The sequence below is a fragment of the Procambarus clarkii genome, chromosome 2 (genome assembly GCF_040958095.1).
Source record: "Procambarus clarkii isolate CNS0578487 chromosome 2, FALCON_Pclarkii_2.0, whole genome shotgun sequence".
Taxonomy (NCBI): Eukaryota; Metazoa; Arthropoda; class Malacostraca; order Decapoda; family Cambaridae; genus Procambarus; species Procambarus clarkii.
Window position 1 is genome coordinate 51,121,652 of NC_091151.1, and position 23,206 is coordinate 51,144,857.

Consider the following 23,206-nt stretch of genomic DNA (forward strand, 5'->3'; position numbering starts at 1 on the left):
GGCTCCGGTGAAAAAAAAGAGGTGCAATAGGCACGCTGAGAGAGAACTTTATCAATATAGCAGTGCCAAGACTGTCCAACAATCTCCCTCTATACATATAAGGCATAACTAACCGACCTTTAACGGTGTTCAAAAGAGAACTTGATAAAACTCTTCCAGAGGACACGTGATTAACCAGACTTGGTCAACTACCGAACAGCGGGGAGGTAGCTCCTCGAACCCATCGTCAGGTAAGGTAAGGAGCTCAAACCTGGGGCTCAATATATTAGGGATCCATGATATAACCAAGCTTGAGAACCCCTGAATTCTTAAGCACATATATAAGATGCTCTGTCTTAAGTAGGATAAGGAATATTAGCAGCATCCTTACAGTTAAACTAATTGAATTACTGTACTCAGATTAGCCAAAACTGTACACATAGTTGTAGATAAAGATGTTATTGCTACCAGTGAAGGCGCAGACAAATGGGCAAAATGTTTCTTTAACCCTGATGCCCCTTGTTACCTAGCAGTAAATAGGTACCTGGGAGTTAGTCAGGTGTCACGGGCTGCTTCCTGGGGGGTGGAGGCCTGGTCGAGGACCGGGCCGCGGGGACACTAAAGCCCCGAAATCATCTCAAGATAACCTCTCAAGCTCGTCACACAAAACACAGGTGTTATCTTGCGATGGTTCAGGTCGTCTCAGATGCCACACAACATGCCAATTAGGACGACGACGCCAGCTTCAAGATCCTTCGTCATCCCTTTCGGTTCATCGGCCATATCTTTAGACATAAGAGGCTGTTAGGGGGGATCGCATCCCGTTTCGCCATATTCCAAAGTCGGGTTTCCAGGGAGCGTCCGATCCCACGACCGTTGTCGCCTCTTAGATCAACAACAACTGGCCAATTAGTCGAGGAGCTCTTAGGGTAGTGGACGGGCGACGCTGGACGGGGATGTTGGACAGTGGACGCTGGACGGTATTCTAGAGCACGTAGTGGGAGATTACCTTCGCGCGCCCCAGACCACATTAAGAGAGCTGGTCGGCCGAGTGGACAGCACGCTGGACTTGTGATCCTGTGTTCCTGGGTTCGATCCCAGGCCCCGGCGAGAAACAATGGGCAGAGTTTCTTTCACCCTATGCCCCTGTTACCTAGCAGTACATAGGTACCTGGGTGTTAGTCAGCTGTCACGGGCTGCTTCCTGGGGGTGGAGGCCTGGTCGAGGACCGGGCCACGGGGACACTAAAGCCCCGAAATCATCTCAAGATAACCTCAAGAAGAAGAAGTCTCCCGACACTGAAACAGTCAACGTTAAACTGGAGGACCAGGACCAACTCCTTAACATTTACTAAACACTGAAAAACCATAACCTGAACCCACACAAATGTGTCCACCAAAAGGCACAAACTAATACGGGATTCGAACCAGGGTCTTAAGATACACTACGCCCACATTCTAATTAAATCCCACGATGGTTTACCTACGATTTATTCAGCTAGTTCTTCAGGTGTCATTCCCGCGACACACAAGAGGAGAGAGAGTTGGTCCCTGACGCCCGGAGGAATGGAGGAGGAGGAGAGGAAGGTAGTGATAAAGAGAAGGTCACACACGCCGAGGGCCGCCACATCGCGGACGTGCGTGAGAACAACACCCCACACGCGGGAAAGTCACGTCTGTGAGCCTCGTTGGCGCCGCAGGTCACTAACGAGAGGCTGTTGAATTGTCCCCTCCTCTCTCCAGCACATCTCCCACCACCTGCTACCACCCTCCCTCATACGTGCGCATTCCTGCATACACACACGAACATACATACACACACACACCACCACTACCTTACCTTGAGGTGCTTCCGGGGCTTACCGTCCCCGCGGCCCAGTCGTCGGCCACCACACACACACACACACACCAAATTCTACCCAAGATGCACCTCTCGCATTTCTCCATCTCCCGACCGGCCCTTCCTCTAGGTTTTCCAGGAAGGAAACATTATAAAAGAGTTCACACAGTCTCCTATCTCAGACACAACCCCACCACCCCTCCACCAGCACCACCCATCGCCACCCTCCGCCCACACACACACACCCAAAAGTGCAGATAGCGTTGAATGCTGTTATACGCGTTTCAGCTTGTGGTTCGTGTGATGTGTGAGGTAGTTAATCCAAGTCGTTTGTCCGTCATTACCAATACCTGCCCGTGTCCACTGTAGCAGAATTACTACACTTATTTGCGTCCTGACGAACCAGGTAAGGATGGTAGCTACACACTCCACTTCAAGGTTCAAGTGTGTGTACTCAAAGTGTAATACAAATACCCTATTATCTAAACAGTTCCGTTTCGAAGCACTTTCACCAGAATGTGGATCGCCCATCGCCCATGTGAGCAGCTTGCAGAACTTTTATTCTTGTATGGAATTATATTTTCAGAAGCACTTATCCATGATTTAAACCCGCAGTGAGCGGCCCCACTTAGCAACAAGTTCTGGTACTCTTAGTCGCGATGCTCACATTAGCGAGCCTCCTTACGGGTCTCTAGAATGGTGTTAAACAATATGCAAGACACTGTTAAGGAATTATTCATGATTGCGGGACTGGGTAGGGGGAATTCAACTTTTTGAGTGTTTGAGTGTGTGTGTGTGAGTGTGTTTGAGTGTGTGTGAGTGTGTGTGTGTGTGTGTGTGTGTGTGTGTGTGTGTGTGTGTGTGTGTGTGTGTGTGTGTGTGTGTGTGTGTGTGTGTGTGTGTGTGTGTGTGTGTGTACTCACATACTCTGTGAGAGAGAGAGAGAGAGAGAGAGAGAGAGAGAGAGAGAGAACAGTCAAGTCTCATGATCTAACTTAAGCTACATAAAGACCATAACTCCCCCCCCCTCTCTCTCTTTCTCTCTCTCTCTCTCTCTCTCTCTCTCTCTCTCTCTCTCTCTCTCTCTCTCTCTCACACACACTCTCTCTCTCTTTCTCTTTCTATCTCTCTCTCCCCCCTCACTTCCCCGTTGAATAACTTGAACAAGCGGAGGAAATCTAATTCACCTCAGCCTATACAAGGCCAGTCTAGCCATCCAGCTACGACTCAATTGACAATTGATTGACCAAGAGTCAATCTACAACTCAACCAAGTCGAACCTTTCCCCATTTCGTCTATTCCAGCACAGCTTATATCAGCCCCTCCCAGCCTGGGACGACTCCGGCCCATCAAGTTGGAGCCAATGGCCTGGTTGTGGGTGAGACGATAACATTACTGAACGAGGATAACGTTCTGAACGAGGATAACGAACCTAACGATATAGACTCCAGATGCTGGAGACGTTCTGGGTCTCGACTCCAGGAACGAGCTCACGATCACACACCTTCATTACGTACAGTAGAAACGTGTGATACTTAATCAGGTGAAACAGTTGATCTGAAGCAGTTCATGGTCTCTTAACGGTTAATGGCCTCTTAAGAGTTGTAAGTTTGTTCACAGTTAAACGATTAAAAATGCTTAATGAGTTAGAGAAAGGTAACGTAATTATGTGTAAAAGTTATTAATTTGAAATAATTAAAGATTTGTGTTTCTGAGGCACACCAACTAGTGTATATATGTGTATGTGTGTGAATGTGTATGTGTGTGTGTATGTGTACTCACCTATTTGTGCTTGCGGGGCGTTGAGCTTTGGCTCTTTGGTCCTCGCTTCAGCGGGTATATGTGTGTGTGTATGTGTATATGTGTATATGTGTGTGTATGTGTGTGTGTATATTTAATAACTCCAAAGCCTTGAGAGACAGTGTAGTTACGAGTCTTTCGCAGACAGTTACGACTACGGCACTCGTCCCCTACTGCCGGGTCGTTAAGAACAAAGTGCCGGGGAACACATCTTCTCGTAGTCCACAACACTATATGGGCGACGAATATACACTTTGAGTGGCAGGATTTACGTCTTAAGTCTTTGGAGGTTTATAGTTATTCTTCCAAGATTATTTTTCTCTCTACAAAATACGAGGGACGACTACTAATAAGAGATTACTTGCTGTAACAAGAGATTACTTCCCGCAACAAGAGATTACTTCCCGTAACCAGAGATTACTTCCCGCAACAAGAGATTACTTCCCGTAACCAGAGATTACTTCCCGCAACAAGAGATTACTTCCCGTAACCAGAGATTACTTCCCGCAACAAGAGATTACTTCCCGTAACCAGAGATTACTTCCCGCAACAAGAGATTACTTCCCGTAACCAGAGATTACTTCCCGCAACAAGAGATTACTTCCCGTAACCAGAGATTACTTCCCGCAACAAGAGATTACTTCCCGTAACCAGAGATTACTTCCCGCAACAAGAGATTACTTCCCGTAACAAGAGATTACTTGCCGTAACAAGAGATTACTTCCCGCAACAAGAGATTACTTGCCGTAACAAGAGATTACTTCCCGCAACAAGAGATTACTTCCCGTAACAAGAGATTACATGCCGTAACAAGAGATAACTTCCCGTAACCAGAGATTACTTCCCATAACCAGAAATTACTTGCCATAACAAGAGATTACTTCCTGTAACAAGAGATTACTTCCCGTAACAAGAGATTACTTCCCGTAACAAGATTACTTCCCGTAACAAGAGATTACTTGCCGTAACAAGAGATTACTTCCCGTAACCAGAGATTACTTCCCGCAACAAGAGATTACTTCCCGTAACAAGAGATTACTTCCCGTAGGATAACACGAAGTGTCACGGAGGGTCTCCATAAATTACGATCCAGGCTTCCCCAAATGAGCCAAACATATTTTGCCGACTTAGGAGTTTTGACTGTGTCTCTGTACTTGACAGGAAGGGTGTGGCGTGGGTTAAGGGTTGTCTAGGCGGGTGGTGGAGGATATAAGAAGCCATCCCGAGGCAGTGGGATACTAATCCCTTGTCAAACCGAGAAGCAGAGGGAGATTTAGGCCGTGTCAATCCTAGCAGCAGGGGAGATTTAGGCCGTGTCAATCCTGGCAGCAGTGGGAGATTTACACCGTGTCAATCCTGGCAGCAGGGGGAGATGTATACACTCTTCTCTCCAACAGTACTCCGTAAGGCCAACACACACAGCTGTAACTAACGTCACAGTGGCTCGCAAAATTGGCGTGAGGCCCCGTTGTATAGTCGTGATCCTTCGGTTAGGTTGGGACAATTTAGCACATCAGTTTAGCGACGTTGAGGACGCTGAAGAGGACGGGCTGGATAGGCGGCTGAGGACACTGGAGAGGACGGGGTGGTTAATTGACTCGTCCCAATTAACTAAAATCCTTCAAGTGTTTAGCTTGCGATCACAAGTGACTGTATTCGAGGCCCTGTTGCAGGCAATGTTGCTTCCTTTCACTGCTTCCAAGAGCAGAAAACCCAGACGAAAGCAAATAGATTGAGACTAAAACCCCGTAGCTAGGTAGAAAATAGCCCACATCAGGAACAGAACCCATAAACACAGGTAGAGAACAGGAATCCATACCCTGAACTGCCTGCTATTCCTACCTGTGGCGGCGGAAAGGACTTCTCCTCCACTTCCATTAACCTTTAACAATACGAGACATAACTGTGCCTTACTGCCACCGGGCCAAGGGACGCGGCATGCGGCGGGTGAATCATTAATGTGTCGTGAACCGGGTAGTAGTGACCCGCCTGTGAATGGTGGCTGCCTCGCCTCACCATTCAATATTTAGCGTTAGTGGAATACCAGGAGCCCCAAGGGGGGCTCCTGCCACCTTCCCTGGCCTCTATAGCTGACTTACGACCTCTCTCTCTCTCTCTCTCTCTCTCTCTCTCTCTCTCTCTCTCTCTCTCTCTCTCTCTCTCACCCCCCGTAACGTAACGCCTGTACGAGCGAGAGAGAGAGAGAGAGAGAGAGAGAGAGAGAGAGAGAGAGAGAGAGAGAGAGAGAGAGAGAGAGAGAGAGAGAGAGAGAGAGAGAGAGAGAGAAGGAAGGAAGGAATTTATCAGGGGAAAGCGCCACGCCATTACAACTATATAGCACTGGGAAGGGGTCAGGATAAGGATTTGGGATGGGACGGGGAGGGAAGGAATGGTGCCCAATCACTTGTGGACGGTCGGGGATTGAACGTCCAAAGAGAGAGAATATAATGTTCAGATTTAATACCTGCCGAACAGTAGAGGTAGAGAAAGGAGGGGATAGAATAAAGGGGGGATGGGGTTGGGGGTAGTGGGGGTTACTGTTTGTCTATCATACAAAGGGATGTGTAGGGATAGATGGATAGGATAGCGGAACAGGGGGAGAGGGGGAGGGGGGGGGGGTACCAGACCACGACGACAGGCTATCACTTAATTGCCATAGGAGGCAGCGGGGAGGAGGAGAGTGGTGTGTTGGTAGCGAACATTCATCTTGTAATTGATTATCTGGTGTCTGCAGCTCCCTCTCACCCTTCCACCTCCTGCCCCGCACGCACACTCACCCCCGCACGCACACTACCCCACATGCACACTCACCCCGCACGCACACTCACCCCCGCACGCACACTACCCCCACACGCACACTCACCCCGCACGCACACTCACCCCGCACGCACACTCACTCCACACGCACACTACCCCACATGCACACTCACCTCTCAACCACACACAGAAAGACGGCCGCAAAACACCCGCCAGACAATAGCGTGCGTGTGTGTGTGGGGAATACCACACACGCAACTTGCAGTATTTGCTAACTATCTTATCCCCACTCCAACAGACACATCATAATTCACCCTTACAAGTATTACATCAAGATTCACGTGACTAAAAATAGTTAACAAAGCAAAAGGGATTAAATCGCATATGACGAGTGAAGAAGAGTGAAGGTTCAAACAAGAATTAATCCATCTACACTCTAACGAAACCGTTTTAAATCACTGCAGATTATCCAATTTTCCTTTCCTGAGAGTAATTAATCTAATCACAAAGGGATATTTTCCCCTCAGCAGGTTTTAATTCGTATATCATCCACTAACGTCATATTTTGCTTTCAATTAAGAGATCCGTTATTTGCAAAGTTAAATTTTTTTTATCCATTAAAGTCATTTTATTTAATGCAATAATACCCAATCATTCCGCTGGTGCCAATGTTCCCTTTCACAAATAATCGCCTAACATTGATTCAACCAATTAAGTTCAATTTAAAATCTGCTTCTCTGTTGCCTCGGCAATTGCCGGCGAGTACCTCATTATGGCAACCACAGACTATGGCAGGTCAGACATTGGAGAACCACAGACTATGGCACGTCAGACATTGGAGAACCACAGACTATGGCAGGTCAGACATTGGAGAACCACAGACTATGGCAGGTCAGACATTGGAGAACCACAGACTATGGCAGGTCAGACATTGGAGAACCACAGACTATGGCAGGTCAGACATTGGAGAACCACAGACTATGGCAGGTCAGACATTGGAGAACCACAGACTATGGCAGGTCAGACATTGGAGAACCACAGACTATGGCAGGTCAGACATTGGAGAACCACAGACTATGGCTGGTCAGACATTGGAGAACCACAGACTATGGCAGGTCAGACATTGGAGAACCACAGACTATGGCAGGTCAGACATTGGAGAACCACAGACTATGGCAGGTCAGACATTGGAGAACCACAGACTATGGCAGGTCAGACATTGGAGAACCACAGACTATGGCAGGTCAGACATTGGAGAACCACAGACTATGGCAGGTCAGACATTGGAGAACCACAGACTATGGCTGGTCAGACATTGGAGAACCACAGACTATGGCAGGTCAGACATTGGAGAACCACAGACTATGGCAGGTCAGACATTGGAGAACCACAGACTATGGCAGGTCAGACATTGGAGAACCACAGACTATGGCAGGTCAGACATTGGAGAACCACAGACTATGGCTGGTCAGACATTGGAGAACCACAGACTATGGCAGGTCAGACATTGGAGAACCACAGACTATGGCAGGTCAGACATTGGAGAACCACAGACTATGGCAGGTCAGACATTGGAGAACCACAGACTATGGCAGGTCAGACATTGGAGAACCACAGACTATGGCAGGTCAGACATTGGAGAACCACAGACTATGGCTGGTCAGACATTGGAGAACCACAGACTATGGCAGGTCAGACATTGGAGAACCACAGACTATGGCAGGTCAGACATTGGAGAACCACAGACTATGGCAGGTCAGACATTGGAGAACCACAGACTATGGCAGGTCAGACATTGGAGAACCACAGACTATGGCACTGTCTGTATTAACTGCTGTGATAATTTATAATTAGTGTAATACATTCTACATTTAATTATTCTTTTAGTTCGCCTCGAACAAAGATCACATTTGAAGAAATCCTCTTCCAGTTAGACTAAGCTACAAGAGCACTAGTCACAAGGACTTTAGAACACTTAAACAAGAAAATAATCAACACAGAATATGCAATGATATTCAATGAAACATTATATATATATATATATATATATATATATATATATATATATATATATATATATATATATATATATATATATATACATATATATATATATATATATATATATATATATATATATATATATATATATATATATATATATATATATATATATATATATATATATATATATATATATATTATTAAATATGACCGAAAGAGTAAGATTAATAATTCTAACACGAATTTTCTCGATCTTTCTTATGTTTCTTTTCACTGTTGATGGTAATTGAAAAATCAATTCTCCAAAATCCATTTTTATTTCTAGTCTGACGTGACACTTGAACGCGTTTCGTACTAACTTATTACATTTTCAATATATATATATATATATATATATATATATATATATATATATATATATATATATATATATATATATATATATATATATATATTTATTCAAGGAAGGTGAACCAAGCTAGTGACCACAGGATAGAAAACACACGAAGAATGTTTAGTTAAAAATGTGTTTACACGTTATCAATGACCATATAACCATTCTTGAACATCCAAACATTTATCAACGATGCAAAAAATGTACCAAATTAGAGAGCATTCTTAGACTACCCCAACACTGCTACACGACGAGATCCTTCGCCAAGTAGCTTGAGCAGAGCCAAGACACCAACCCACCTCTTGACTCAGATTACAAATTCCTCAAACGTCAGCATTACGCAGACAGTCTGCTCAGCCTCAGGTTCTGCTTGAAGAATATGACGCAGACCCCCCCCCCAAAAAAAAAGTTGATAAAGTTTTAATTTAAACTGCTTTATACTTATTCAACTTTTCAACGCTGTACTTCTGAGAGGGGATGGGATAGGGGAGAAGGGATGGGATAGGGGAGAAGGGGACGAGACACGAGTGGTGAGGACGGGTGAGGGGAAGGGAGGGAGGGGGTGAGGTGGGAGAGAATGGAGAGGTGAGGAACTGGAGGAGAAAGTCGAGGTGTGAGGAAATTAGAAGCCAGAAATTGAAGTGTGAGGAAGAAGAGAGTTGAATAAATGGGAAGAATGAGAGAAGGGAAGGGAACTATGAGGAGAAAGCGCGAAGCCATTGCGACTATATAGCACTGGGAAGGGAGTCAGGATAAGGATTTGGGATGGGACGTGGGGGTGGGGGGGGGGGAGGGAGGAATGGTACACCCTACCACTTGGATGATCGGGAATTGAACGCCGACCTGCACGAAGCGAGACCGTCGTTCTACCGTCCAGCCTAAAGTGGTTGGGCCTAGAGAGAGAGGGAATGATAGCAATACCTTGCCAAGTAACGTAAAACTCACCAATTAACGTAAAGCTTTCCCTAACTATCGAATTACGCGCTAAACAAAGCAAACCCTCTATTAACTATCGTAAAACTAATGTCACATACCGCCCAACCTAAATTAAAATAATACTATTACCAACTAAATTGAAATCATATCCTATACAAAAAGCTTATTACTTAACACTAACGCGAGCCGATCGGCCAATAACACAAAGGGCAACAAACTCTTATCTTGAGGTTATCTTGAGATGATTTCGGGGCTTTTTTAGTGTCCCCGCGGCCCGGTCGTCGACCTGGCCTCCACCCCCAGGAAGCAGCCCGTGACAGCTGACTAACACCCAGGTACCTATTTTACTGCTAGGTAACAGGGGGGGGGGGCATAGGGTGAAAGAAACTCTGCCCATTGTTTCTCGCCGGCGCCCGGGATCGAACCCAGGACCACAGGATCACAAGTCCAGCATGCTGTCCGCTTGGCCGACCGGCTCCCTTAAGTCAACTTGACTAACTATCCAGCCAATTAATGAAAGTTCCGTCAAACAGTGCAAAAATTTCCTCAACTGACAAGCTGCTAAGAAATTAAACCAAACTTTTAACCCGTAAATGTCGCCACCACCAAGGGAGCCGGTCGGCCGAGCGGACAGCACGCTAGACTTCTGATCCTGTGGTCCTGGGCTCGATCCCAGGCGCCGGCGAGAAACAATGGGCAGAGTTTCTTTCACCCTATGCCCCCCCTGTTACCTAGCAGTAAAATAGGTACCTGGGTGTTAGTCAGCTGTCACGGGCTGCTTCCTGGGGGTGGAGGCCAGGTCGAGGACCGGGCCGCGGGGACACTAAAAAGCCCCGAAATCATCTCAAGATAACCTCAAGATAACCATTAGAAGGAAGAATAACGCTAAATAACACACGAGCCACTAACAAAACACAAGATTCCCGCCAACTGAAATAAGGAGAAACGCCAATTAATACGCGCCAAACTACCTCGCCAATTAGCCCATATAAAAGACCGCCAGCTAAATGACCGGGGCCAGATTCACGGAAGCACTTGCGAACCTGTACATCTTTTCTCAATCTTTGGCGGCTTTGTTTACAATTATCAAACAGTTAATGAGCTCCGAAGCACCAGGAGGCTGTTTATAACAATAACAACAGCTGAATGGCAAGTTTTTATGCTTGTAAACTGTTTAATAAATATAACCAAAGCCGTCAAAGATTGAGAAAAGATGTACACGTTTGTAAGTACTTTGCGTAAGTACTTTCGTGAATCTGGCCCCAGACGCGCCAATTAACGCCAAACTCCTGCCAACCAGCGCACGATTAAGACCAACTAACGCAAAATCCCAGCCCAACCGCGTCGACGGAGTGAGGTTGACCAGGCGGCCGCATCGATCCTGTCTGGCTGGTAGACTCCCTTACCCCCCTGGACCCCAAGCTCACCTGAACCACGTACCTGGAGAGAATCAGATCCCCTCTATCTACCCATGACGTGTAGCTAAACACGTGTCAGTCATCTGATGGGCATAACACTCTGAAACAAGATAATACTCACCTATAATACCCATAATGCTCACACACACAGTCGTAAACAAGGTCGTTGGACCACTAACACTCAACACAGGTGTAAACATTCAGTCATTAGAAATCAGGTTCTAGAGAAGAGTGTGTGGGTTGCCCACTTCCTGAGAGCCAGACGGCTTCTAGTAAGGAGGTTGTGGCGACTTGTGTGAGCATCAAGACTATTCCTCCACCAACTAGGACAAGCGTCGTTACGTAACAAGCCTCTCACCTGGTAACTGTGTACCCGAGAACTAATTAATGGGAGTAATTAAGATCCTCCAGTGTAACTGCCAAGACTTGGGCCGCTTCACAGTGAGTTAAGACCGCTTCACAATGGGTTAAGACCGCTTCACAATGGGTTAAGACCGCTTCACAATGGGTTAAGACCGCTTCACAATGGGTTAAGACCGCTTCACAATGGGTTAAGACCGCTTCACAATGGGTTAAGACCGCTTCACAATGGGTTAAGACCGCTTCACAATGGGTTAAGACCGCTTCACAATGGGTTAAAACCGCTTCACAATGGGTTAAGACCGCTTCACAATGAGTTAAGACCGCTTCACAATGGGTTAAAACCGCTTCACAATGGGTTAAGACCGCTTCACAATGAGTTAAGACCGCTTCACAATGAGTTAAGAGGTGTATCCCGCTAACACCTCTGTATTTCTGTATTTTCACTCGCACGCAAGTTTCGTGGTTTGCGTATAATGGGCTGGTACATCCTGTACTACCTACAGTGTAATGGTGATGTAATAGTTCTTACGTTGATGTGGCCTGTGGTGGATGGTAGTGATGGTGTGTGTGTGTGTGTGTGTGTGTGTGTGTGTGTGTGTGTGTGTGTGTGTGTGTGTGTGTGTGTGTGTGTGTGTGTGTGTGTGTGTGTGTGTGTGTGTTGGTAGTGGTGGGAGGTTAATAGCACCTGTGCTTGTTGCTGGCAGATTGGGGCCAGGATGCTTCAACCATTTACTCAACCACTTACGAAACCTGTACATCTTTCCTCAATCATGGCGGCTAAATTTGCACTTATGAAACGGTTTATGAATTCCTAAGCGCTACGAGGGAGGGGGAGGGAGGGGGGGACTATAACAATAAGGAACTTGGGTTGAAAAGTGTGTCGAAGCTCGTAAGCTGTTTAAACTATAAAGACTAAGCTGCCACGATGACCGACAGAGGTTCAGCTTCCGTAAGTGGATGCGAAAAAGCTTGAGTCGAATCGTGTCCGTGGGTGCCCACAGGCAGGGGTCCTGGGGATACACCTACACCCTGCACCCGCCATATATATATATATATATATATATATATATATATATATATATATATATATATATATATATATATATATATATAACTGAAAACTCACACCCCAGAAGTGACTCGAACCCATACTCCCAGGAGCAACGCAACTGGTATGTACAAGACGCCTTAATCCACTTGACCATCACGACCGGACATAATGAGGTGATAGCCGAGGCTATTTGAACCACCCCACCGCCGGCACTCGGATAGTAATCTTGGGCATAGCATTTTACCAAATCACCTCATTCTTTGGGGCACACGTGAGGATATTCAGGCTTGTTCGCATATATATATATATATATATATATATATATATATATATATATATATATATATATATATATATATATATATATATATATATAAATCTAACAACCATCAGTCTTGCAGTTCGTAACAAAAATGGGATAGTTTCAAAGCCATTCTGATGAGGTTTAAAGGTTAATGGGAAAGGTGATTTCATGGTTAGTTTAGCAGGTTTTGTCCCCTGGGGTAGTTAGCGTGTGCCAAGATGGAGGAGACCCCGGCTGCTCCACCCGCCACGCAATATATTATTATATATATATATAACTGAAAACTCACACCCCAGAAGTGACTCGAACCCATACTCCCAGAAGCAACGCATCTGGTATGTACAAGACGCCTTAATCCACTTGACCATCACGACCGGACATAATGAGGTGATAGCCGAGGCTATTTGAACCACCCCACCGCCGGCACTCGGATAGTTATCTTGGGCATAGCATTTTACCAAATCACCTCATTCTTTGGGGCAACACGTGAGGAACACAAATGCGAACAAGCCTGAATGGTCCCCAGGACATATGCAACTGAAAACTCACACCCCAGAAGTGACTCGAACCCATACTCCCAGAAGCAACGCATCTGGTATGTACAAGACGCCTTAATCCACTTGACCATCACGACCGGACATAATGAGGTGATAGCCGAGGCTATTTGAACCACCCCACCGCCGGCACTCGGATAGTTATCTTGGGCATAGCATTTTACCAAATCACCTCATTCTTTGGGGCAACACGTGAGGAACACAAATGCGAACAAGCCTGAATGGTCCCCAGGACATATGCAACTGAAAACTCACACCCCAGAAGTGACTCGAACCCATACTCCCAGAAGCAACGCATCTGGTATGTACAAGACGCCTTAATCCACTTGACCATCACGACCGGACATAATGAGGTGATAGCCGAGGCTATTTGAACCACCCCACCGCCGGCACTCGGATAGTTATCTTGGGCATAGCATTTTACCAAATCACCTCATTCTTTGGGGCAACACGTGAGGAACACAAATGCGAACAAGCCTGAATGGTCCCCAGGACATATGCAACTGAAAACTCACACCCCAGAAGTGACTCGAACCCATACTCCCAGAAGCAACGCATCTGGTATGTACAAGACGCCTTAATCCACTTGACCATCTCCACTTAATCCACGGTCGTGATGGTCAAGTGGATTAAGGCGTCTTGTACATACCAGATGCGTTGCTTCTGGGAGTATGGGTTCGAGTCACTTCTGGGGTGTGAGTTTTCAGTTGCATATGTCCTGGGGACCATTCAGGCTTGTTCGCATTTGTGTTCCTCACGTGTTGCCCCAAAGAATGAGGTGATTTGGTAAAATGCTATGCCCAAGATAACTATCCGAGTGCCGGCGGTGGGGTGGTTCAAATAGCCTCGGCTATCACCTCATTATGTCCGGTCGTGATGGTCAAGTGGATTAAGGCGTCTTGTACATACCAGATGCGTTGCTTCTGGGAGTATGGGTTCGAGTCACTTCTGGGGTGTGAGTTTTCAGTTGCATATGTCCTGGGGACCATTCAGGCTTGTTCGCACTTATATATATATATATATATATATATATATATATATATATATATATATATATATATATATATATATATATATATATATATATATATATATATATTTAAACAAATATTCCCTCCAGTTGAACCTCCTCGACCCTCTGAGGCTCGCTTCACCTCCTCCAACATTCGGTAAAAAGTTTAATTGAACGTGTAAAAGTTTAATTTAAAACACGAATAATAGTCTTATAACAATGTATTCTGAACATGATTTTTGAGGACTTTACCGTCGAGAGTTTGATTGAGACGCGAACTGTGCCGAGGGTTTCAGCACCCGTGCTTGTTGGGTTGTAAGTTGTGATCTGGTCTTAACGACCCTCCAGAGCCTGTTCGGTCTTAACAGCCCTGCAGAGCCTGATAGGTCTTAACAGCCCTCCAGAGCTTGATAGGTCTTAACAACCCTCCAGAGCCTGATAGGTCTTAACAACCCTCCAGAGCCTGATAGGTCTTAACAGCCCTCCAGAGCCTGATAGGTCTTAACAGCCCTCCAGAGCCTGATAGGTCTTAACAGCCCTCCAGAGCCTGATAGGTCTTAACAACCCTCCAGAGCCTGATAGGTCTTAACAGCCCTCCAGAGCCTGATAGGTCTTAACAACCCTCCAGAGCCTGATAGGTCTTAACAGCCCTCCAGAGCCTGATAGGTCTTAACAACCCTCCAGAGCCTGATAGGTCTTAACAGCCCTCCAGAGCCTGATAGGTCTTAACAACCCTCCAGAGCCTGATAGGTCTTAACAACCCTCCAGAGCCTGATAGGTCTTAACAGCCCTCCAGAGCCTGATAGGTCTTAACAGCCCTCCAGAGCCTGATAGGTCTTAACAGCCCTCCAGAGCCTGATAGGTCTTAACAACCCTCCAGAGCCTGATAGACCTTAACAGCCCTCCAGAGCCTGATAGGTCTTAACAGCCCTCCAGAGCCTGATAGGTCTTAACAACCCTCCAGAGCCTGATAGACCTTAACAGCCCTCCAGAGCCTGATAGGCCTTAAGCCCATATTATTTGTTAGTTTCCTCTCAGTCATTGTCAAACCCCCGCTTAGATTAGTCAGTTCAGGTTTGGTCTACGTACTATAGTATACCAATAGAATACATTCACTTGAAAGTTTACAGAAAAGAACGAAAAATATAGTCTCGGGAATCGGAAATCTTCCTTCTAAAAAGATTAAAAACATTATTATTCATTCTATAGAAAGTCGAAGAGTTGGAAGTGACATGATAGAAGTATATAAATTATAAACAAATGTAATATAAATAAGGCTTAAAATATATCAAAACAAAATAGATCTCGCAAACTATGGATATAAATTAGATGAGTTTAGATTCAGGAAACACCTGGGTAAATACAAGTTTGGAAATTCTTGCTAATTTATGGAACGAATTACCGGGTAACATAACAGACCTGAGGGATCGCTGGATTGTTTCAAGCGTGGGTTACACGCATGTAAATGAGTTTATGGGGTTTAATGTTCTTGTTCTTATCTCAGTTAATGATACGAGTACTTTGTTATCACAGTTAAGTTTACTGCGAGCCATGGGTGGTTATGTCTACACTACACTACACACAGAAATCACAATAGCGTGATACATCAAATGAACAAATCCACAAGGGCCGTGATCAGGGTTCGAACCCTTATCACAGCCCTTGTGGATTTGTTCTGCACTACAGCTAATGGTTAAGGTGCATAATCAACCAAGATTCTAAGCACCCAACCTGCCTAATTATCTCCTTCATGCGTGAAAGAACCGCCACAGAATTTTAGAACAGAAGAAAAGTCTCATTGTCAATACAGACATTTCGGTGTAAATACTGTCTACACAATAACTATATATAAAATAACATTTGTGTTTGATCTCAATGTCTGATTGATTTAATCAGTTGATTGTTTGATTGATTTAATCAGTTGTTTTATTGATTTAATCAGTTGTTTTATTGATTTAAACAGTTGATTGTTTGATTGATTTAATTTGTGGACATTAAAAATTTCAACAATTATTCGAAAGATTGAAAATTAATTTATGTAATGAGAAGGCATCGGTGACCGGAGTTCAACATAAGTTACAGTATAGATCAGAACAAATCTCGAGACGAACTGCCTATTAGCAAATGACACTTTCCAGAGTAGACAGTGTTCCGAGACCCAACAAGTCTCCAGGAGCTATAGGAAGGAGCTATATATCCTTCATATAGCCTTCCTGGCTATAGGAAGGATAATCCTAGTCTCATTTCTCTATCGCTAAGCCAAAATATGGATTCCATATCACATTAATATTTCCTTGAGACGTTCCAGTAGGGGGAATGATTGAGACCGTAAGAAAATTTTGGCTTTCCACTGCCAAACCACTTTGGCTTTCGCTGCTAAATGATGACTATCACCTCGGCTTCCTAACAAGTTGTGACAGCGATCATCTAAACTACTTCTGATGACTAAACTACCAAGTTGTTTAATTATAGAAATGTTGTTGAATATGACCGAAAGGGTAAGATTAATGATTCTAACACGAATCTTCTCCATATTTCTTATGGTTTACTTCACTGTCGAGGGTAGTTGAAAAATTAACTCTCCAAAGTTCATTGTCACACTTTATTGAAAATGAACTTTGAAGAGTTAAATTTTATATAAATTCAACATATATACATATATATATATATATATATATATATATATATATATATATATATATATATATATATATATATATATATATATATATATATATATAGTCGTGCGCGTCAAAAAGAGCTGGAAATCAGGTGGCAAACGATCGTAAAGAACCAATTGCCTGCGTCTGGGAGATAATATTACAAACATGTGACATGAATAGAATATAAAACATATCCCACGCGGAAAGAAAATTACCGAATGCCTATTTAAATTTTTCACTTACTTTGTATGATAAAGTATGTAATAATAATACAATAAAGGGTGGTAGATGAAGTACATACTCACATGAATTTAGATATAAACGACAAGATTTCATCTCAATGCTCTTTATTTCCTTCTCCAAGGCTATGGGTCAACACAACTGCACCAAAGGTGGTACCCTTACATATAATTTAATTTACATAGGACCGTACAAGAGCAGAACCACTTGTATATATATCGAAATAAGTAATTAAGCACGAAGCCTTACTAGAGCCAAATTAATTCTAGCACATGTGAATACATACAGTTATGAATCCATAATTGTTAATAATAATTTGGTTTGCCGTGTGTGTGAATTATTAGATTTATTATCATACAAACAAGTCAGTTATATGGTACAAGTTATAAATCATAACGTAACAGAGTGTTAGATCTGCGGTTGGTCACTGGCAGGACGAACAATGCAAACCTGGATAAATTACTGACATTTACAAAATCAAATTATGGAAAGTGAGAGAGAGTTTTGGGGGGGGGGGGGGTTTGGGTCACCGGTTTGTACTCACCTAATTTGTGTGTCTGCAAGATCGAGCATTTGCTCTTGGATACCGTGTTTTGTGTGTATGTGTGTGTATATATGTATGTGTATGTGTATACGTGTGTGTGTGTGTGTATTCACCTAGTTGTGTTTGCGGGGGTTGAAGCTTGGCTCTTTCGGCCCGCCTCTCAACTGTCAATCAACTGTTTACTAACTTTGTTATTTTTTTTACCCACACCACACGCACACACCCCAGGAAGCAGCCCGTGACAGCTGACCAACTCCCAGGTACCTATTTACTGCTAGGCAACAGGGGCATTCAGGATGAAAGAAACTTTGCCCATTTGTTTCTGCCTGGTGTGGGAACCGAACTCGCGCCACAGAATTACGAGCCCTGCGCGCTATCCACCAGGCTATAAGGGCCCCCCGCCGCCTGGTAGCCTGGTACCAGGTGTGTGTGTGTGTGTGTGTGTGTGTGTGTGTGTGTGTGTGTGTGTGTGTGTGTGTGTGTGTGTGTGTGTCAAACCCCTCTAACATCATATCAACCCCTCACTCGAGGCGGGAAACGCAGACTAGCGGCGGTGTCTAACTTTAAATCACATTAAGAGACGCATCAGGTCCCATGTTATCATCATCAAAACTTGAGCCACGAACGCGGACTAATTTAATGAAACACTTGCAAGTTGCTAACTTATAACTTTATAAGTTAAAGCTACGTTTGTCGGGGTAAAATCTTGGGCCGCATCCCCCTTCTCTCCCTAGTCCAAACGAAAGGGACTAATGCCGTCTAGCAATCACGCTCGTCACTAGAAAATCCACAAACAGATGAATTGCGATGATAAGCTACTTTGAATTCAATAATCTTCACCCGTGATGAAATGTGTTCCATGATAAGTGCTCAAACTATAAAACTAAACAGTCATAATGTGTAACTTTGAACGAACTATGCAAACAATGAGTCACAATACCGTGGCTGAAGAGACAAACAAACCCACACATTTGTTTGATGGAGACTAACAACCCGCACATACACGTTTGACATGAATGTGACAACGTTTCGGTTCATTTGTAATTAGTCTGGTGGTTCATTTTTATTAATATTTTCATGGAGGTGTGCATTTACGCAGCTATCCTAGATTATATGAACCGTTAAATAGTGCGATAAGAGCTACGCGTGGGGCTACCTTCAGAGTAATGTTAAACTCTACGGTCAGCGCCCGCCAGATTCAAGTATCCAAAGTTTGTATTCAATAATACTGTACATTCGATAAATCTAAACAACAAATATCATGTGTGGTTGTATATGTATGTATGTATGTATGTAAAGGTCGATATCATTTACAATATGCAGGTAGTTACGTCATAGATTAACGGGTTGTTCCACAAAATGTGTTTACGACATGAGAAGCCTATCTACCAGGAGTTCACACTTCAAAGGTATACGAAAGCCTCAATTAAATCCATTTGCATATACAATTAGCTAATCAGCCTCGGCAGGATTTGATCTACCAATAGGAGTGTGTTAGAAGACACTTCCCAAGCCAGACATATACAGGCGGATATTCAAACTTTAAAAGCTAGTCGTAGATTAGACGTCGAAGGAGAAGTCTGTCGGTGGAGATTATTCTCTATAATCCAATAATGTTGCTGTATTCTGCTAGAAAGACCGATAGTGATTTATCATGCAAGAATCAGTTACCTGTCTAACAGGAACGAGTAGAAGAAGCCAGGAATGTACTGGACCAGAATTTCTCAAGTACTTAAGTGTCAATTTCTTAAGACTGTGCATCTGTAATCAATTATGTCGGCGTAATCTATATTGAACAGTTAACCAGAGTTACAAAGTCGTTCTGTACCCAAGGTTGTTATTGTTAAAGGAACTCGTAGCGTTTTGAAGCTCAAAAACTGTTGAATAAATGCTAACTATGCAGTTACCTTGAGGTTACCTTGAGGTGCTTCCGGGGCTTAGCGTCCCCGCGGCCCGGTCGTCGACCAGGCCTCCTGGTTGCCGGAGCGAATCATGCCGACTATGATTCAGGAAAGATGTACAGGATTCGTAAGTTGCTGCGCAAATGGTTGATAAATCCTGACCTTAGTCTCCCTAAGCAATACCCACGTAGACAAAAATATATTCGCGTGGTGGTGGGTATACATCACAGGAGTGTAGGGACCGTCTGGTATACTAAAGTTTACAAACACCGACGCTATCCCTGTAGACTACAGGTGCCTGGCGGGGTCTGTGGGGCCGCTCCATTGCCTTGAACCATCTGGAGCAACTCAACAAGTTGGTAGACTAACATTTCTCCACATGCGACGCTTGGAATAATGTGTAAACCCACATTGTGTGTGCGAGGAATTGTAAATCTTGGCGCTGCAGCTGCGAGCGTTGAGAGTCGAGAGTGTTGACCAGGACCACACACTAGAAGGTGAAGGGACGACGACGTTTCGGTCCGTCCTGGACCATTCTCAAGTCGATTGTGATGCGTCGATTGAGAGGTTTACGCGTACTCACTCTAGTTGTGTTTGCGGGGGTTGAGCTTTGGCTCTGTGGTCCCGAGGTTACACAGGGTCACTTTGGTCACACAGTTAACCACGTGTGTGGTTAACTGTGTGACAACCGGTGGAAGAGGGAACCACACTCCACCAAGCACGGAACTGCGACCACACTTCCAGCAGGGACAGGGGACACCACGCTCCACCAGCCAGGATAAGGGGACCACGCTCTAGGAGGACAGAGCCATATGCTCCAAGGAAGAAAGGGACACTGTATCAACTGACGGGACTTGCCAACTTTCTTCCACCTCCAGAGGTCGCCCTGGAGATGCTCGCGTGGATTTTCTTAAAATGCTTTTCTAACTCCTTCCAGATGAGACGCTTTTGGTAGAGAAGGGCGGAGGCTTCCTCAGAGGGGGAGGCTTCCTCACAGAGAGGGAGGCTTCCTCACAGAGGGGTAGGCTTCCTCACAGAGGGGTAGGCTTCCTCACAGAGAGGGAGGCTTCCTCACAGAGGGGTAGGCTTCCTCACAGAGGGGTAGGCTTCCTCAGAGGGAGGCTTCCTCACAGAGAGGTAGGCTTCCTCACAGAGGGGGAGGCTTCCTCACAGAGGGGTAGGCTTCCTAACAGAGGGGGAAGGCTTCCTCACAGAGGGGTAGGCTTCCTCACAAAGTGAAGCAGTAAGTATTACTGAAGTGGAATGCTTTACCCCGGCCAAACAACCCTCCAACATCCCACCAAACAACACACACACAACCTAAGACACTAACAACCCTTACACCAGTTTCTCTCCCCCACGATGCCGACCTATTGACTAATGTATTAACTGCCCGACCAGGTGGCGGGCGGCTTTTGTGAGGAATTCCGCTCGGAACTATGCTGCACAGCTACGCGTTTGTTATGTTAATGTGGGCGCGATGGGCGTGGGTGCTGGATAGGGGAGGCTAGGATGAGAGAGGGAGAGAAAGGATAGTGCGAGGTAGGGTGTGCAGGAAAGCGGATAGGGTGAGCTTAGAAGAAGAGGAGGAGGAGGAAGAGAGAGAGAGAGTGAGAGACATGATAGGGCGAGGTTAGGAGAGTGAGAGACATGATTGGACGAGGTTAGGAGAGTGAGAGACATGATTGGGCGAGGTTAGGAGAGTGAGAGAGATAGAATAGGGTGAAGTTAGGAGGGGGAGGAGAGAGTGGATAGGGTAGAAGGAGAAGTACCTATAAGGACATATACTGAGAGGTTATAGGAGGGGCAGGAGAACGGAGAGAAGGAAGATATTAAGGGTCCATTCAGGTTATGTTCTGCTCGCCAAGGACTCCAAAGATGGCTGAACTGACACGAAACCAAAGAGTAATATTCAGGAAACATTTTTCACCCCCCCCCCCCCCCGCAATCTAGACGTTGAAAACTGCCTTTCAATGCTGTAAAATCGTAATTTATTTCAGTCCCCCCCAAACTTCCCACCAATTTCAAGTTTTAATTGACCCCAGGTGTAACACTCTTCACGCTTCCCGACGACCACTCCGCCCACTGTTGAGGCGCCAGAGTGAACCACCTGCACTCTGAGCTTCCCGACGACCACTCCGCCCACTGCTGAGGCGCCAGAGTGAACCACCTGCACTCTGAGCTTCCCGACGACCACTCCGCCCACTGTTGAGGCGCCAGAGTGAACCACCTGCACTCTGAGCTTCCCGACGACCACTCCGCCCACTGCTGAGGCGCCAGAGTGAACCACCTGCACTCTGAGCTTCCCGACGACCACTCCGCCCACTGCTGAGGCGCCAGAGTGAACCACCTGCACTCTGAGCTTCCCGACGACCACTCCGCCCACTGTTGAGGCGCCAGAGTGAACCACCTGCACTCTGAGCTTCCCGACGACCACTCCGCCCACTGTTGAGGCGCCAGAGTGAACCACCTGCACTCTGAGCTTCCCGACGACCACTCCGCCCACTGTTGAGGCGCCAGAGTGAACCACCTGCACTCTGAGCTTCCCGACGACCACTCCGCCCACTGCTGAGGCGCCAGAGTGAACCACCTGCACTCTGAGCTTCCCGACGACCACTCCGCCCACTGCTGAGGCGCCAGAGTGAACCACCTGCACTCTGAGCTTCCCGACGACCACTCCGCCCACTGCTGAGGCGCCAGAGTGAACCACCTGCACTCTGAATGGAGGTGAATATCAACTACCTTCACCTGCTAGTCATTCACCTTCAGTAATACTTACTGCATACCTCTCATGCCTCTTCGTCTTAGGTTTGTTACTCAGGTGCACTGCTTTGTTCGTCAAGGTGTGAGAGTACTTGAGTGCATGTGTCTGAGTGAAGGTGTGTACATATGCATGCATGTGCGTATGTGTCCCATTAAGTGTGTACTCGTCTATTTGTGCTTGCGGGGGGTTGAGCTTTGGCTCTTTGGTCCCGCCTCTCAACCGTCAATCAACTGGTGTACAGGTTCCTGAGCCTACTGGGCTCTATCATATCTACACTTGAAACTGTGTATGGAGTCAGCCTCCACCACATTGCTTTCTAATGCATTCCATTTGTCAACCACTCTGTGTGTGTGTGTGTGTGTGTGTGTGTGTGTGTGTGTGTGTGTGTGTGTGTGTGTGTGTGTGTGTGTGTGTGTGTGTGTGTGTGTGTGTGTGTGTTAACGGTCAACCAATACAGCTCATTTTCTAATATAAAAAGTACAATATGCCGTTAGGATGAGTTCGGTTATTTAGGCATTGGGGTTGGGCCAGTCTGGTTTAGGTTAGGTTAGGTTAGGTTAGGTTAGGTTAGGTTAGGTGGTCTTGAAATCCAAAACTTTGAAGAACAAATTGCTTGGTGTTGTCCGTCATAGTGCACCGTGCACGGACGCCGCTGAGCAGGAAGTTGGTGCACAAGATATCAC

At 45.5% G+C, this 23,206-nt stretch overlaps 2 protein-coding genes across 3 annotated transcripts in view; both read right to left on the reverse strand.

The window, feature by feature from the left end:
* The window catches only part of LOC123762344 (uncharacterized), a 360,436-nt gene that overhangs the window by 315,665 nt on the left and 21,565 nt on the right, over positions 1 to 23,206 (reverse strand). The window lies entirely within an intron of this gene.
* Positions 21,817 to 22,658, reverse strand: LOC138366604 (aggrecan core protein-like). The gene is made up of 2 exons (XM_069327649.1): positions 22,539 to 22,658; positions 21,817 to 22,476 (listed from the first exon to the last, which is right to left on the reverse strand). Exons 1-2 carry the CDS (start codon positions 22,656 to 22,658, stop codon positions 21,817 to 21,819), a joined length of 780 nt encoding a protein of 259 aa, XP_069183750.1.

Excerpts from the sequence above, each read along its gene's own strand:
- LOC138366604 (XM_069327649.1), bottom strand. The coding sequence starts at position 22,658 with ATGCATGCATATGTACACACCTTCACTCAGACACATGCACTCAAGTAC. Across the intron at positions 22,477-22,538 it reads AGAGGCATGAGAGGTATGCA|AGTGCAGGTGGTTCACTCTG; the intron begins GTAAGTATTACT and ends ACCTCCATTCAG.